General features: G+C 42.3%; 1 protein-coding gene across 9 annotated transcripts in view; it reads right to left on the reverse strand.

The window, feature by feature from the left end:
* The window catches only part of LOC127946422 (protein 4.1), a 39,485-nt gene that overhangs the window by 7,059 nt on the left and 13,809 nt on the right, over nucleotides 1–18,617 (reverse strand). For 4 of the 9 annotated variants that reach the window (XM_052542977.1, XM_052542982.1, XM_052542981.1 and 1 more), the window contains 18 exons: nucleotides 15,556–15,659; nucleotides 15,093–15,239; nucleotides 14,384–14,488; nucleotides 14,267–14,309; nucleotides 14,099–14,174; nucleotides 13,302–13,520; nucleotides 12,914–13,001; nucleotides 11,116–11,268; nucleotides 10,934–11,031; nucleotides 10,681–10,856; nucleotides 8,828–8,884; nucleotides 7,396–7,622; nucleotides 4,523–4,570; nucleotides 4,182–4,217; nucleotides 3,968–4,033; nucleotides 2,910–3,098; nucleotides 2,396–2,470; nucleotides 1,507–2,256 (listed from right to left, as the gene is read on the reverse strand). In XM_052542977.1, coding sequence (XP_052398937.1) covers nucleotides 1,507–2,256; nucleotides 2,396–2,470; nucleotides 2,910–3,098; nucleotides 3,968–4,033; nucleotides 4,182–4,217; nucleotides 4,523–4,570; nucleotides 7,396–7,622; nucleotides 8,828–8,884; nucleotides 10,681–10,856; nucleotides 10,934–11,031; nucleotides 11,116–11,268; nucleotides 12,914–13,001; nucleotides 13,302–13,520; nucleotides 14,099–14,174; nucleotides 14,267–14,309; nucleotides 14,384–14,488; nucleotides 15,093–15,239; nucleotides 15,556–15,659 — 2,657 coding nt within the window. Of the gene's footprint in view, nucleotides 1–1,506; nucleotides 2,257–2,395; nucleotides 2,471–2,909; nucleotides 3,099–3,967; nucleotides 4,034–4,181; nucleotides 4,218–4,522; nucleotides 4,571–7,395; nucleotides 7,623–8,827; nucleotides 8,885–10,680; nucleotides 10,857–10,933; nucleotides 11,032–11,115; nucleotides 11,269–12,913; nucleotides 13,002–13,301; nucleotides 13,521–14,098; nucleotides 14,175–14,266; nucleotides 14,310–14,383; nucleotides 14,489–15,092; nucleotides 15,240–15,555; nucleotides 15,681–18,617 lie in introns of all 9 variants that reach the window. The other 5 variants (XM_052542978.1, XM_052542979.1, XM_052542984.1 and 2 more) reach the window with 3 other exon arrangements.

Here is an 18,617-nt window from a genome sequence, read left to right on the forward strand (position 1 = left end):
ACAGCGTTAGAACACACACACACACACACACACACACAAGAGCATTCTGGTTAACTCAGGGGGTGAAGGGTCTCATTTAGGGCTTATTCATAAGAGAACACCTGCTGCACTCTATATGCATTGTGTACAGAATTAATTTCATAATTTACAATAAGAATAATGCATTAAAAAAAATCATTTTTTGACTTAAAATCAGAGTTTAGTCTCATTTAGAGGCAAAATAACTTTCTTCGCCAAACACACCTGCTTATATGATTTGTACCATTTGAGCAGTAGGTGGCGCTAACACCAGACTGAACTAGCAGCAGATGATCAGTGTGTTTTATCAGTCTGGGTCTGAAGATCTGAGACAATGTAAACAACTAGCTATTTTTATTTTTTAGTTTAACACTGCAAAAAAATGTAAACAATTTCTTTCTCAGTATTGCTGTCTTATTTTAAATAAAGAAACATTTTCTTGAGAAGCAACCATATGGAGCCTTATTTTTGGATATATTGAGTGAGCTTTAAAACAAGAAAGAATATCTGCCACATACAGTCAGAAAAACAAACCCGTCCATCAGTTTTCTGACGCCACCGGCTGATATTTGTTCCTGTTTTTACCAAAAACGTGTGAAATTATTTTCAGAAAACAAGGCTTTGTATCTTAAGTAATTTAGATTATCAGGTAAACGTATCATGGTTTAAGTTTGAGTAGATCAGAGGTATACAATTATTATTATTTTATATTAAAGGCCAAAAATCAGACTTGACTGAGGTCCGTATGACAAAACTGTATTAAAATGTTTTAATTTTGATTATTATTATTTTTTTTAAATTAAACAAAGTACATTAATATGTACAAAAATAATAATAATAATAATATATATATATATATATATATATATATATATATATATATATATTTTTTTTTTTTTTTTTTTTTTTTTTTTATATATAAAATTTTTTTTTTTTTACAGAAATTTTCTTTTTATCTTCCTCTTGTATATTTGTACAGGAAACATACAAAATAGCTAGATATAAAATAAGACAGAATTATGATGTTAGACTATGATGTTTTTGCAGTGTTATGAAGACCAGCAGGTGGCGCTAGAGGACAACACTTTAACCAGTGAGAGCAATGTTTTTACAGAATACATCACACACAGACCAGTGCTTGAATAATGAATAACTACACAACTAAGAAAACTGAAATATCAGTGACTGTTATGCAGAATTGTTTGTATGCATCCGTTTGAGTCGAAGATAAAAGACACTCTCTTATGAATAAACCCTGGTGTCCAGCAGCAGGCCGAGCGTTCGGTCAGTCGTGACTAAAGCAAAGCAGCGTGCAAAATAATGAAGAAAACATGCTCCTGCTCTCAGCGTCGAGAGAAGAGGCTCAAAACAGCAAGCAGTGACCGTCAGACCAAGACAACTGAACTCAGATCAGGAGTGTGTGTGTTCGGAGCGTGTCTGAGATCTCAAAGCCAGGCCGAGGACGAGCGAGACGTCGGGGAATCCTACCACTCCAGCCGTCGGGGGGGATCTGAGCGTCTCCGGAGCGCCGGGACCGGGATACTCCCCCGGGATCACCTCGATGGAAGGAAGATCACTGGACTCACAGGATCTAATGAACTGCTCGGACACAGCGGAGAAACCTTCCTGAGATCTGGGTTCTGATGTGAATCTGTAGCTGGCCACGTGTTTCTTCTCTGGAACCTTCGGAGGGACTTTTGGTGGCACTTTAGGAGGAACATCCTCTGAAGAACCAACAGAAGGAACCTTTATGAGTTCAACCTTCCCTTTGATTACCGTAGAGACCTTTTCTGGCACCTTCGGAGGAGTCTTCTTTGGAGAAACCTCTTCAGATGTGATAGAAGAAGGCTGTTCTGTGCTAGAAACCTTCACTGGTATCTTAGAAGGAGTTTTCCTGGGAGAAACCTCTTCTGGTTTAACTGGTTCCCCTGGAGGAAACCTTTCTTCTCTTATGGGAGAAACCTTTTCTGGTACCTTCAGAGGAACCTCTTCGGATACGACGGATGAGGGAACGTCCCGTGCTGGAGACTTCTGGGATGTCTCCGAAGCGGTTTTGGTTGGAGGAACCTCTTCAGATGTGGGTTTTTCTGGCTCTGCTGAGGAAGGTCTATGTCTTTCTTCTACTTCGGTGGAAACCTTCTCTGGTCTCTTATGAGAAACCGTTTGAGCTCTGACTGGAGGACGTGTATCTGGTTCAAACGGAGGAACCTTGTTTATAATGACCCACCCGTCAGACTCCTACACGTAACACACAAAGATCATGTTAGCAGACCGGAGTTAAAGCACCGTTAGTCACGCCTGATCCATGAAGACAGAGACAAACACCGTTCATCATGATCGTGAAGTCTGAAGATCATCAGATGAATGGATCACATACCACATCCACCGTCCTGTCCTCCAGAGCTGCTGCTGCGGCCACTTCCTGTGTCTCCACCGCCACTTCCTGTTTGACCTGAAGCAGCAGAGATAAACAAGCTCCACTCAACAAATTTTTTTATTCCACACACACACACACACACGCACACACACACGCACACACACACACACACACACACGCACACACACACATACACACACACACACACACACACACACATATATATTCTCAGTTCAGAAGGGTGTTAAGAGAATTCTTCTGAAGCACAACACACAGACGCTGATTAAGGACCGTATTTTTCTGGTTTTATGTAAGCGGCACGTAATGATTTTCCCTGATCTGAAGTGCTCAGAGCAGCTGAACGCCGGATCTGTGAGTAGATGAGCTGATTTTACTGCAGACACAAAGACACAATCAATGAGAGGCTCTCTGTCGACCGTCACTCTCGTCTAAAGCGGCTCCATTCAGATCCGTTCTTCAAACACACACACAGTTACAGAGACGTGGATCTCACCTCGTCCGGCTCCAGCGGCTCGATCATAGGCGCTTCGTCCATGCGTGGAGATCTCAGCGGAGACGAGGACAGACGCTTCTCCCACTCGGTCAGAGCGGTGCGGTCCGGTCCTCCCTCCAGGAACGTCCGCTTCAGCTCGCTGATGTTGGTCTGATGCTTCAGCAGCTCGTCTGGCGTCTGCTCCATCTCCTGCACAAACACAACAAGCAGAGATTCGGCCGTATCCCAGGCTCTGATGCTCAATCTTTTTTTTCTTCTATGAAATGAACGTACTATATTTTAGTTTGATAGTGCTTTTTATTTAAGATTTAGCATTTTTTGTGGATTTTACAGGACTAAATTGTATTTCTTGAATAGTTACAATCCATTTATTACCTGTTAACCATTTTTTTTTTGAAATACAATTCCAACCAAAACTGTCAAAAATCTTGACTGCTTTGAAGCACAGACTTAAGATCATTCTCTGTTTAATAAAGAGGACACTTGGCAGATTATTAATGTTTCAGTCTAAAATTGTGAGAAAATCAAAAGCATAAATCAAAAGAAATTGTGTTCCAAATTTGAAGTTGATCTCTTAAAAAATTTGCTTTCAGTATCTTTTCAGTTTAGGCGCAATACCAAACACTTCCACTAGATGAAATCTACTTTGCATTAATTTCCAATGAGATCATTTTTGACAGTGAACAGTACAAGTGTGACTATCTACACACACACACACACACACACACATATATATAGTGTTCACATAGCATTTGTACCATTCTAATGTAGTAAGAAATTCAAAAAAATCTAAACGTCTAAAATGACCAAACAGCAGCAGAGTTAATCAGATTACGAGTAGTGTAAGTACAAGGAGAACTCCAAATAAACTCCTTTTAATTCAGTGAACATATGAGAATCTGATGCAATAAACACATTCTCTGTCTGACAAACACATTCCCTCCTTCAGTTTGCCTCATTAATTGTAATAGATGCACTCGAAGCACACACATTAGTGATGCTAGAATAAATCACAAGTTAAAACATGTCCATGCAGCAACCAGTGACTCCTTACCAACCTCTAACATCAGCTTACTGTGTCTGACAAACACATTCTCTCCTTTAATTTGCCTTATGAACCCCGGCTGGAGGAAAAGGTGATTTACAAAGTAATTGAAGACTGAAATAGTATTTTCTTGTAAACCAGAATCTAATCATCTTTATTTAAACTTTAGAAAAATAATTTAAGGGTAAACAAGTTTTAGTATTTAAGTAGAGATTGTTGAATCTTACCAGCGTCTTTGCTTCAGATTCGTCCTCCTGATCCGACTGCACAAAAGACACACAACACGTGTGAAACGAGACGTTTGGGATCAACAGGAGGCTAAACTCATTAACATCACAGGCTTAATGTTTCCGTCTCCAGAAGAACAATTATGATTATTGGCCATTATCAGATTAAAGTTTAATAAGAGCTTCAACAGCCCTGCCGTATCTTAATTAGCAATCTAATTACTGCAATCGTTCACGGCATTGGTGTTGTTCTGCCATGCACGAGTCTTCAGTCTGACGTCAGAGATCACGACGGTTGTTTAGATGTGAGATCAGATGAGAAACGAGCTCAGATCACAAACCTCAGTGGCCGTTAATTCTCCATCGACAGCGGTGTCTGTGAGATCAGTCTGATCCAGAGAAAGCATGAACAGAGAGAAGCAGAACACGGTAAAATACCGTAATGTTACCATGGTAGTTTATAGACATCAGCTCATTCAACCAGCATTAGAGGAATGAACACAGAGTCAAATAAAACATTGACATTAAATGTGCTGCCCAATATATTTGTGAAAAAAACACTGCATTTATCTGAAACAGAAATCTTTTGTAACATTATAAATATCATTACTGGCACTTTGGATCAATTTAATGCATCCTTGATGTTTAATAGTGTTCATTTCTTTCAGAAAATGTGTCTATTTGTCTACAAACTAAACCATTTGAGCTAAAACATGCATTATTTCCAAAGACTGATCACACTATGAGCTCCAGGCATCATATCTTCCTCATTTGTTAGTTACGAGCTGTTACTGATGATGATGTTTGATCAAACAACTGAGCTGTGCTTCAAATGAAGCTTTAAGTGAGTTAATTAGTGTTAGTCAGGGTTAGTTCTCAGTGTGTCCTGTCCAGCCGGTGTTGTTGGGTTAGTTAGGGTTAGTTTTGATTAGATTATATTAGATTCAACTTTATTGTCACTGCACATGTAAGGTACAAGGCAACGAAATGCAGTTAGCATCTAACCAGAAGTGCAATAAGCAATAAGTACAGAATATACAAGGTCTACAATATGTTTACCCATGTGTCCTGCCAGCCCAGTAAGTTAAGCCTTGGTAAGTTAAGGTTAGTTTACCCGTGTGTCCTGACGGACCGGGGTCAGTGGGCTAGTTAGGGTTAGTTTACCCGTGTGTCCTGACGGGCCGGGGTCAGTGGGCTAGTTAGGGTTAGTTTACCCGTGTGTCCTGACGGACCGGGGTCAGTGGGCTAGTTAGGGTTAGTTTACCCGTGTGTCCTGACGGACCGGGGTCAGTGGGCTAGTTAGGGTTAGTTTACCCGTGTGTCCTGACGGGCCGGGGTCAGTGGACTAGTTAGGGTTAGTTTACCCGTGTGTCCTGTCGGGCCGGGGTCAGTGGACTAGTTAGGGTCAGTTTACCCGTGTGTCCTGACGGACCGGGGTCAGTGGACTAGTTAGGGTCAGTTTACCCGTGTGTCCTGGCGGGCCGGGGTCAGTGGACTAGTTAGGGTTAGTTTACCCGTGTGTCCTGGCGGGCCGGGGTCAGTGGACTAGTTAGGGTTAGTTTACCCGTGTGTCCTGACGGACCGGGGTCAGTGGACTAGTTAGGGTTAGTTTACCCGTGTGTCCTGACGGACCGGGGTCAGTGGACTAGTTAGGGTTAGTTTACCCGTGTGTCCTGACGGACCGGGGTCAGTGGACTAGTTAGGGTTAGTTTACCCGTGTGTCCTGTCGGGCCGGGGTCAGTGGGCTAGTTAGGGTTAGTTTACCCGTGTGTCCTGTCGGGCCGGGGTCAGTGGACTAGTTAGGGTTAGTTTACCCGTGTGTCCTGACGGGCCAGGGTCAGTGGACTAGTTAGGGTTAGTTTACCCGTGTGTCCTGGCGGGCCGGGGTCAGTGGACTAGTTAGGGTTAGTTTACCCGTGTGTCCTGACGGGCCGGGGTCAGTGGACTAGTTAGGGTTGGTTTACCCGTGTGTCCTGGCGGGCCGGGGTCAGTGGACTAGTTAGGGTTAGTTTACCCGTGTGTCCTGACGGGCCAGGGTCAGTGGACTAGTTAGGGTTAGTTTACCCGTGTGTCCTGACGGACCGGGGTCAGTGGGCTAGTTAGGGTTAGTTTACCCGTGTGTCCTGACGGGCCGGGGTCAGTGGACTAGTTAGGGTTAGTTTACCCGTGTGTCCTGTCGGGCCGGGGTCAGTGGACTAGTTAGGGTTAGTTTACCCGTGTGTCCTGACGGGCCGGGGTCAGTGGACTAGTTAGGGTTAGTTTACCCGTGTGTCCTGGCGGGCCGGGGTCAGTGGACTAGTTAGGGTTAGTTTACCCGTGTGTCCTGACGGGCCGGGGTCAGTGGACTAGTTAGGGTTGGTTTACCCGTGTGTCCTGGCGGGCCGGGGTCAGTGGACTAGTTAGGGTTAGTTTACCCGTGTGTCCTGACGGGCCAGGGTCAGTGGACTAGTTAGGGTTAGTTTACCCGTGTGTCCTGACGGACCGGGGTCAGTGGGCTAGTTAGGGTCAGTTTACCCGTGTGTCCTGACGGGCCGGGGTCAGTGGACTAGTTAGGGTTAGTTTACCCGTGTGTCCTGTCGGGCCGGGGTCAGTGGACTAGTTAGGGTCAGTTTACCCGTGTGTCCTGACGGACCGGGGTCAGTGGACTAGTTAGGGTCAGTTTACCCGTGTGTCCTGGCGGGCCGGGGTCAGTGGACTAGTTAGGGTCAGTTTACCCGTGTGTCCTGGCGGGCCGGGGTCAGTGGACTAGTTAGGGTTAGTTTACCCGTGTGTCCTGACGGACCGGGGTCAGTGGACTAGTTAGGGTTAGTTTACCCGTGTGTCCTGACGGACCGGGGTCAGTGGACTAGTTAGGGTTAGTTTACCCGTGTGTCCTGACGGACCGGGGTCAGTGGACTAGTTAGGGTTAGTTTACCCGTGTGTCCTGTCGGGCCGGGGTCAGTGGGCTAGTTAGGGTTAGTTTACCCGTGTGTCCTGTCGGGCCGGGGTCAGTGGACTAGTTAGGGTTAGTTTACCCGTGTGTCCTGACGGGCCAGGGTCAGTGGACTAGTTAGGGTTAGTTTACCCGTGTGTCCTGGCGGGCCGGGGTCAGTGGACTAGTTAGGGTTGGTTTACCCGTGTGTCCTGGCGGGCCGGGGTCAGTGGACTAGTTAGGGTTAGTTTACCCGTGTGTCCTGACGGGCCAGGGTCAGTGGACTAGTTAGGGTTAGTTTACCCGTGTGTCCTGACGGGCCGGGGTCAGTGGGCTCGGCAGTGATGGTTCCGTGGCTCTCGTTGTCTCGTCCTCCTCCTCCAGCACCACAACACTCTCCACCAGCACCGGTCGAGTCTTCTCACGCTCCTCCTCACGCGTCTCCTCCACTCTCTTCTCCGGGGTTATCGTGGTGATGAGGTCACTCATGGCGATGCCTTTGGCTGTGCCATACAACGCCGTACCCATCTCTACACACACACACACACACACACACACACACACAGCGTTAGTACTGCATCTGCTTTCAGACTCAACACTTACTGCATTACATTACCAAGTTAAGAATGCAGAATTATTTTTTCATAATCAGAAATAAGAAATTTTCACCACAGAAATATGTCTATACCATTATTATGGTATTTTTCAGTGTTAATTTAAAATATACAATTATTTACATACACTGTTAAAAAAGAAAGGTTGGAAACAAAATACTTTAAGAAATACTTCACTAAAATATTTAATAGGAAATCATGAATCTTTACGGTTGTGATGTATTAAGCATAAACTCAGATTATAATGACAGCAAACACACACACACACACACACACACACAGCACATCCATTCAGTCACATGTAAGAGGTGAATCAGTCATTACAGAGGTAGTTTATGAGAACTAGCTTAATTATAATAACTATAGAGAAGCTGGATAATGATTAAAGTAATACTTAAAGTCTGTTTCTGGTGGAATAAACCCTGACTAACATCACACTGACGTGCACTTAAAAATGCAGAATGACAATAAAAGCTTATCTAAGCAGAGCTCAGGGAATATAAATGAAATGTTGTTTTGAAACTTTTAATTTCTGGAACTTTTCTAAGTCAATTTTTACCGCAGAGTTTGAAAAAAAAATCATGATGGATTAACTGTGATTCAGTGTTTGTTGCTCCGAAAGCTCTAAAGAAGCCGTAATTACTGCTGATTGTACCGCAGTACAATATTGAGTGATTTCTACAGAAGAACTGTGTTATATATGATGCTGGTGAAGTGATGCAGTGCTAGTTTTACTAATTTCTGCCTGTAATATTGAACATTGCATGAATCAATAAACAAGATCAATAATGCACAAATGATGATGTTTCCATGAGAACAGATACAGACTCATAAAACCCTAAAAAGATCAAACATTTTGGTTTATTTTAACCAGCCTGTAAGAGACATTCACAGACACAAGCCTCTGACAGTGACGGACACAGACCATGTAAAATATTATTAAAACTTAACATATGATTGTAAAACAACACTGACGCAGCAACAGCATGTGCAAAATCAAAGGTGTCTGAAGCAGAAGCGCAAGATCCGCATGCACACCCATCCTCAAACTATCAGGGTCAAACAAGCAGACGGAGGCTTCTGTATCTACAAGCATCAGGGATACAGAGAAACGTCTCTACCTGTTGGTCTAGTGCCATTTACATTGACTGTTGCCGTGTTGACTGGCGTCCGCTGAGCTGAGGAGATTCACACACACACACACACACACACACACGTCTGAGCAAACACAGTATAACAGACACTGACACACATGTCAGGCTAAATCACATGCAAAACAATACAGTGACCTGAAAGTGTCTGTTCACCTCAGTCACGTTTATAAAAGTCTGAAGTCCTTCATCAGATCAAGTGCAGGATCGTTTCACAACACAACACAACAAACTATTGTTTAGGAAATTTTCTGATTTTTAAGTGAACAAAAACAAAATCAAATTTTACTTCCATTGATATTTTATATCTGATGCAGTGATATTCAGACATTTGTGTGTGTGACTGAAGAGTCCAAATACTTCATAAGGTCACTGTACCAAACACTTGAGCCAATTTTTATCTAGATAACTAGTATTCTCTAACTATTAGTCAAAATACAAGTACCTTTAAAACCTTTCACCCTTAAGTATAGACACCCATCATGATTAATATAATCAGACGTTTAACAAGAAGAAAATTAAAGATGCAGCAGACTCTCTACACTGAACACATCCAGCCTGTTCATCCATTCTATGAATCATGTGTGTTAGTATTCAGTAATGTGCTCTGAGACCGCCAGCTTTATGCTGCAACACAACAGAAATTCTCCAATTAAACCAGAAGCAGGAAATGAAACAAACGCGTTCCAGGCCTCAGGAGCCCAGATTACAGGTTAATGAGCCGAAAATCCCTGTCCTGCCGCAAGCCTCACTTCTGTCTGCAAACTCTTTCATGACGGGAACAGAAAATAAAACTAGGCTGTTCAGACAAAACAGACGTCTGCTAATGACTGAAACTGAAGATGAGGAGAGCAAACAGGACATGCAGCAAAGCAGATGACAGACACTCAAACTCCAGTGAGACTCAATGAGATGATGACATCAGACAAACGACAGACAAATATGAGGCATTTGATATCACTATATATATCATTAGTGTTGCCAAAGTTTCAAAGAAAAATGTCTTATATTAAATATCTACATATAAACAGATAGAATGATAGAACTATAGAACGATGGAGTTATAGATAGATAGACAAACACAAAGACAGACAGACAAACAGATACAAAAACTTACAGACAGACGACAGACAAACACAGAGACTACAGACAATCATTCAGACAGACAGACAGACAGACGACAGACAGACAGACAACAGACAACAGACAGACAGACAGACAGACAGACAGACAACAGACAACAGACAGACAGACAGATAGAGAGACAGACAGACAGACAGACAGGCAGACGACAGACAGATAGAGAGACAGACAGACAGACGACAGACAGACAGACAGAGAGACAGACAGACAGACAGACAGACAGACAGACAGATAGAGAGACAGACAGACAGACAGACAGACAGACAGACAGGCAGACGACAGACAGATAGAGAGACAGACAGACAGACGACAGACAGACAGACAGATAGAGAGACAGACGGACAGACGACAGACAGAGAGACAGACAGACAGAGACAGACAGACAGACAGACAGACGACAGACGACAGACAGACAGACAGACAAACAGACGACAGACAGACAGACAGACAGACAGAGAGACAGACAGACAGACAGACAGACAGACAGACAGACAGACGACAGACAGACAGACAGACAGACAGACAGACGACAGACAGACAGACAGACAGACAGACAGACAGAGAGACAGACAGACAGACAGACAGACGACAGACAGAGAGACAGACAGACAGATAGATAGATAGATAGATAGATAGATAGATAGATAGATAGATAGATAGATAGATAGATAGATAGAAACCTCCATCCAGACTCCGTGACATCGTGTAGCGCTTGCTGGTCGAACGCTCGAAGTACGGCGCTGGACGGACGATCTGGGAACTGGCTCGTCTGGTCTGAGCCTGAGTTCTGCCGCTGTAGCGGAACTTAGAACCCAGTGTGAGGAACTTCTTAGGAGGAGTCTCTGGAGAAACCAACCTGTCGAGATGCAAAGCATGATTACCACTGAACACAGAACACAGCAAACATACAGAAGCACAGGGACCTCTACAGACCTGAAGAACGTGTGATGCTCCACACAAACCTTCCACAGTCTCTTGGCTGCTCTGTGGTTGGGAAGTTTAAAGCCTATCGTGCTTTCAAACTGCTCAAACTAGAGACAAACAAACATTCTCTTGTCAGCAAGCGTCACCAAAACTGTGAATGTCGCCTGGAGAAGACATGATGGTGATCTCACCTCGCCTGGACGGATCTTGATGTAGAAGTTATTGCGTTTGTAGGAGATCTTGAGGACTTTGGGCCAGGCGAAGCGATTGATGCGAAGTCTGTCACGGTAGATGAGGAGCCCGGAGGAACACACGCCCAACATGATCTCCACCCCCTCTGAATCCTGACCAACCATTGGATTAGAGAGGAGCCAATCATCATCACACAGTCATGCACAAACAAATCCTGATTTCTGAATGAATGAGTGGAAGCCAAACACTTTTGGCCTGAGAGGAACAGAGAGAGATACTGTGATGTTGTCATGTGTTTGTCACTGAAAGTGGATCTATCTTCTCATTTCTCATCTCTCTGAGAGGCGGAAATGAAGCAGGTATTCTGCGTCATTATTTCTATTCATCACTGCATTCACAATCTCTTGAAACCAAATGAACCGGTGCCAGATCTGAAATACTTCTGAACAGATGTGAGAACTTGAGCTCCATTCAGCAGACCTCCAAACACTTCTAGAACCATCTGTGGAGCTCATTTTCTACAAAAACTACATTTGAATACATCACATCACACAAGAATCAAGGGGGATTGTGGGAAAACTGGCACAATTCACATCTCTAGTGGGTATTCAGTGGGAAACTGGGTCATGAAGAACGATGAAGCTCTTAAAACTTGCTCAGTGGAAACCTGTACAGCTCAGGAGACTCTCATTCAAGACTCAACTTGGTCTCTGATGTTTCCTCCTGGAATGAGACACAAGTTCTCAAAGGTTCAGGAGATGTGAAGCAGCTCAGAGAACAGAGTTAATAATGAGATCTACGACTCTTGATTGGTAAAAATCTCCATACATTGAAAGTCAGTGGGGTCCAAAGTTATTTGGTTCGCGACATTCTTCTAAATATCTTTATTTTTTATTCCACTGAAGAAAGAAATGTCACGAGGGTGCTTCAATGATTTTAAAGAGCTCTCATGTGTGATTTTTCTCTTCTATGGATCCACAGGCGCTCATGGTGAACGGGTTCGAGTCTCCTACTGAGATGAGCATGAAACAGAAGAAGAGTCTTTGCTCAGACATTGCCTTCAGTTCATGGTCATGCACAAAGACACACGTAGAAAACACACAAACACACACATATAAATGTATACGCGAATGCATCTTACCTCTGCTTTAGCTGGAGAAAAGCAGTGAAAGAATCGTCCTATCAACTAGATCATCAGTAAGAGAGGAAGAAGAGAAGAGCGGCTGATCTAACCCAACGTTCATGCTTCAGCTGTGTCTGCTGTTATTCTGATTAACCACTACATGAGATGATAGATGATATGAAACATCATCTGTGTGTGAATATCACGACTGCGGACACATTCACAGAATCCAGTTAAACCAGCCTCAGCTAACATAAACTATCTGGTTCCATCGATGCTGTAAAACCCCCCCAAACTCTCCGTCACGTGTGTGTTTGTCTCTGTCTGGTTTGTGACCCAGTACGACCGGCCCGAAGCAGAATCAGATTCATTCTGACATTGAGCTGAACGTCTGACAGAAACAATGATTAACACTGAACACTGATTATTAATGAGTCATTCGTCACGGAGAGGGTTTGAAAGGCCGTCGGTCTGTGTGTGTGAGAACATAGACACACATTTACATGCAAAACATCCTTATTCAGTTACTTAAAGAACAAAAAGACTCCAAACACACGTGTTTTCTGTGATTAGACTTCATCATGATCATCATGCCATGAGCTGAGCTCCATTACGTCACATAACGTTCGTGCAGTGTGTGTGTGTGTGTGTGTGTGTGTGTGTTTCACCTGTACCTTTGCATGATGAAGGTCGACTCCATACATAGACAGTTTCTTTACATTCTCCAGAAAATGCATCTCAGCTTCGGCTGGCGTCATTCCTCTGAGAAACACACACACACAGTCTCAGAAACTCAGAAATCATTCACGAGGCGTTAAACCTTCTAAATCTAACCGTAAACATTAGTGAGAGCTGATTTGAAACATCTGGATTTAAAGTAAGAACATTAAGATTGTGAAGTCAAACATGTGTTTAGTAGAATATTCATTAGCACTGTTACTGAACTGAATCCATCTGAATAATGACTCTATTGACTTCTGTAAATATTTAGAACAGTAACTTGATTATTTTCACGTTTATTACAGTGAAGCTGCTTTGACACAGAAGCAGAACGAGATTCACTTGTAGTTCTTGTGCAGGTCCATGATTTTCTCCTCCATCTCTTTGGTCTGATGAGGAGCGAAACGAAACTCGCTGACGTAGTCGGAGCTGTACTCATCCGGGTCATAATCGCCCAGCTCCGACTGAACACTATACGATCCCAGAACCGTGTGTGTGGCGAACGAACACGGCAAACGACCCGAGACGATATCATCCCGCAGCTGTAAACACAGGTAATATCTGACACACACACACACACACACACACACACACGCAGATTTATTAGTGCTTTCTTAGTTCACTTTGCATTATTTAAAATGTTCTTTATTTTTCATCACTGATATTTACCTTCTTTGACTTAATTGACATTAATACTTAATTGATATATATGTATATATATATATATATATGTGTGTGTGTGTGTGTGTGTGTGTGTGTGTGTGTGTTTTCCAAAACATATTTTGTTTAAACTAAAAAAAGTTTAAAATATAATATAAAATGTTCTTCAGGTACTTCAGGGTCAAGAAAACACATTTCCAACTATACAGCCACACAACAAAATGACTAAAAATGTAAAAAAAAAAAAAAAAAAAAAAAAAAAAATACTATTTAAACGATTAACGATTATTTTTTTTTAACTCTTAATGAAAAGTATTGTTAAAAAATATAAATAAATAAATAAATTTGATAAAAAAAAAAACGGACTAAAATATATGAAAAATGCATTTCGGTAAATTTATTAAAGACATATTTAAATTAGCTATATATTTTCACATTTGTCTTCTTTACAATACATGATAAAAGCATTATCATCTGACCTGGTGATGTCTTCAGAAAGCAGCGCCGGCTCAGGAGGATAAAACTTCACGTTGAATGAGAAATTCCAGGCGACGCCTGAAACACAAAACAATCCCAAACACAGAGCGTCAGTCGCTCGAATGGAGAACACATGGATCAGACAGATGTTTATTCCCAGAGCGTCTCACCTCTGATCTGCTTCTTCATGTCTTTGGCAGGATCCAGCCAGTTCTGAAACGAAGCGTTCAGATGAGTCACGACTCACTGAATCAGTGTTCACTGGATCTAAATGAACCGAACTGTACCTTCTGATTCTCCACATCACGGAATGTGATTCCGAAGTAATCTTTCTCCAGAAGATTGAGATGCTCGCAGACTTTGTCGAACAGAACCTGACCTTTATCACGCTTCTGCAGAAAGAGACAAACTCAACATGATCGCAAGCACAACGAAAAACATAACGCAACACTACAAGGAATAAACTACAAACCAAACTACAATCAGAGATGAGATAAACATTCAGGTTTATTTGTTCTTCAAAGAAAAAATAAGTGACTGATGAGCTGTTTGTTCTCTTTAAATATGGATGTTATGATGAATGAGAAAATACTGTCAACAGACAGAAAACAAACACATTTCACCTCGCTTTCAGGAGTAAAGAGTAGTATAAATCAGTGAAGAGAGTGAAATAAGAACTAAGCTTCAGAACATTTGAGAAGTTTGCTGCTCGTAAGAGAAAAAACTCTTTAAAGATTGAAATCTACAGATGCAAATAGATAAAGTGCAATAAAATAAACACTTCAGCGTGTGTGTTTGGATGTTTTGTGTCCATTCGTCTGAAACAAGAGAAGCAAAACACACCAAAACCTGAGCAGTGCGTGAAAACACACAGGTTTGGATTGTAGTGTGGTAGTTTTTATTTTGAAGCAATGATTGAAAACAACTCCTGTATTTCTGAAATGAAGACCTCCGTGTGATGCAACAGAGAGTCAAACCCTGTAGCTCCCGTCTCACCTCCACCACGCAGGTGTAGTCGCACCCGTCCAGAAGCGTCACCTTCACCTGCATGTTCCTGGGCTTGCGGCTGATTTTGACGGGAGATCGGGTCAGTTTACTGGAGGAGGACCAGTGTGACGTGCCGTCGTCCTCGGCTCCACTGCCCTGACACACACACACACACACACACACACACACTTACACCTGTGTTTGTGTGCTCACAAGCTCATATGGTCAAACTCTTGTACTAGGTCTGGCTTCAATTATTGTTTTTATGTCATTAAGTGTTCTTTTATTTCAACAATTAGATTCTCAAATCACAAGAGCAGTATTTTAGTATCTGCTACTCTGAACAAACTTCACTAAACATTATTCTTTGATAAAGTTCACAACTTTCAATTTAGTCAACTATCCCTTTAAATAATCTGGACTGTGTTGTTGATTTAATCTTTAAGATTATAGCAATGTGAGAAAGGAGTACCTGCTCTTTCCTCACAGGGGTGCTGTGGGCGGCGGCAGGAGGAAGCTGGCTGTGGAGGGGCGGAGCCGCGCTGGCCCCCTGCTGCTCTGATTGGCTCTCGGTTTCTGTCGTCATTTCAAATCAAACTGTGATCAGAGAAAAAACAAAGACACATGAAAACCAGAGAGTGACAGAATCACACTGAGCAGATCACTACCAGACAAACTACAGCTTTAGATGAACTCATCATCTCCAGCTGACCTTGGACCTTGATGCCAAACTCTGAACTTTGCGTGAATATGAATGTGAGTCTAAACCGGATTCTGATCAAGTAAAAGGGATTTAACATTCATAACCATTTCCCATGATTCCTGTCTGCTGTGATCGTGACGAATGATGCACGAGATCATGAATATTAATGTGAGTTTGTCTTTTCTCTGTAGGACCGTTTTGAGCGATTATCTGCAGGACTCAGCTGCTTCGGCACATGTTTTGGATCACAGGCATTATGGGAAAGATGTGAGACGGAGAAGAATGAAGAAGCTGAGATGCACATGAATCTGTCTCGTATGAACGGGGACTGATCCAGATCCAGATCCAGAGAGAGATCAAACGAGAGAGAGTGAAAGAATCCCATCAGATGAGGAAGATGAAAGCTCTTCATCACATCAAACAGAGCAAACAGGAAGCCAGCCACTGCGTTTCCTGTCCTTTATTAGAATGCCTCTTTCATTTCTGTAGAGGAGGACAAATATAGATTCTGCTGCTGAGTGTGTGTGTGTGTGTGTGTGTTCTGAGCGAGTCCTGCATGAGCTGAATGAAGAATCAGCGCTCATCTGCTCAAACAGGAAGATGCCACTATACAAGAATCATATTATTGTTTCTTATTTATGCACCATTCTGAGAGTTCAGCAACCTCCTACCTGTGGGCAGGCTCATCAACATTTGATATTAACCCCACCACAGTGATGTCATCTGCAAATGTAATGTATGTATAGTGAGTATAACAGAGGACCCAGCACGTAGCCTTGTGGAGCTCCGCTGCTGAGAGTCAGAGTGGATGAGTGATGGCCCTCCAACCTGACAGTCTGTGTGCGGTTTGTTAGAAAGTCCTTTACCCAGAAACATAAGTCATCACTGACACACAGGTTAAGCAGTTTGGTGACCATTCTGCTGGGAGTCATAGTGTTACTAAAGTCTACAAACAGCATCTTTACAAATCTTAACTAGTGAAGAGGCTCTCTTCTGATTCATCTATCGTGAAATTAGTAGTGACATGTTTCTCTGTTTCGCAGCATCATGACTGCAAGAGAATAAATCAAAGAATTAAAAATCACAAACGTGATCTCATTAAAATCTCAAATGTTTCTCTAAGACTCAGATGAAGACTGAAGACTCCTGCAGCTTGGATGTTTATCTAGAAAACTCCAGTAATCTCATGTTCTGGATATGACTTCATATTTTGACTTCATATGATGTCCTCAGAGCTCTTTTAGATTTTTAGATGGATGCCAAGGCTTTTTAGGTCGGGTAGAATCTGCGATCTCTGATTCAGTTCGTTCGCTCAGTGCCGTGGCTGCAGTACACTTTGTTTTCCACCAACTGGCAAGATTCAATTATTGATTCCCAGAAGCAGAACTGATGAGCACATGAGCTAACTCTGTTGGCAATGATTTATCAGAAACCCTAGAATAACTAGATTTAAAAAAAAAAAAAGATGTTTGTCTGTGCAAAGCACAACGTTACGATGCTAGTGTCATGTAGCTGGTTCTAGATGGTAGATGGTACTAGGTTAATGCAATACACAAAAACACACTGAACTTTATTTGGTCACATCGTTATGAGCACCACTGATGAGTGACCTAGTAAGCAGCACAAATTTCAACTCAAATCTGTTTTCTCAATGTAATTTAGATTTTGAATGTGTTTGCATCTATGCATCAATGAGCTCTGGAAAGACACTATATTAATTACATGTAATTCTAGCACTAATAACAGAGCCTTTATCCCCAGGTGAAGGAAAGAAGCAGCACACTCGTCTGATTCAGAATGAAACAGGACTGACATGCGTGTGATTGGCTCAGGATGCTGACAGCTGTGCACTGCCGGGGTCAAAGGTCATGCTGGGGGTTTCCAGCAGGAATCTGTGTGAGCGGCTCACTGTAATGTGTGTGTGTTACGCTCACTATACTATGATAAACACAGTCTCGGCCAAAGAAGTTATAAATAATAAACTTAATACATTTACATGAATCATTTAAAGAGAGGGTGAAAAAAGTATCAGAATCCTTGTATGTCCCTGTTGGTCATGATAGTGGTGGTTAACAGCATCTTTACATGTTTTACTATGGTATTTTATGGTCACATGACATGCAGTCAAACAATTAAAACATTAACTTTTTTGTGTGTTTTATTTTGATTTGCTTTTATAATTTTTTACATTTAATAAAAAAAAGAAATCTTTCATTTTTATGATTTAATTAAACTAAGTAAGTGTTTTTATTTTATTTTTATTGTTCTCGTTTTCTAAAAATAATCTATTTTAATTTTAACATTTTTATGATTTTATGATTTTTATGAAACCTGGTCTAACATTACATAGGAAACCCACACAGAACTGCAATTAAAAATGCAATATTTCATATTTTATAGTGTTACCATAAAAACACACTGTAAAAAATCCTGGTACATATTAAGTATCCTGATGTATAAACATAATCAACAAAGAGATTGCAGCGGAACACAATTGTAGTTGTGTGAATGATTTGTTCAGAGGATCTGGTTTAGATCTGAGTCCTTGAGACGTTCTGTCTTTGTCTCTCTGCAGAGGACACGCCGACGGCTCTCAGCCAATCAGCTGCTCCGATACAGCCGTGTGACATGAAGAGCTTCCTGCACATCAGCACACAGCTGAGAGCGACGAGCAGCCGCTTACAATCACACATCAGCATCAGCTGAGCTCTCTTTCCTCTGATCCAGAACTCAACCAGCAGACTATAGGCGGAGCAATCAACCCCCCTGCTGCATTATTCATGAGCGCAGTGGCCCCGCCCTCAGCCGAACAACCATTAATGAGCTGACAG

This window comes from Carassius gibelio, chromosome A24 (assembly GCF_023724105.1).
Source record: "Carassius gibelio isolate Cgi1373 ecotype wild population from Czech Republic chromosome A24, carGib1.2-hapl.c, whole genome shotgun sequence".
NCBI lineage: Eukaryota > Metazoa > Chordata > Actinopteri > Cypriniformes > Cyprinidae > Carassius > Carassius gibelio.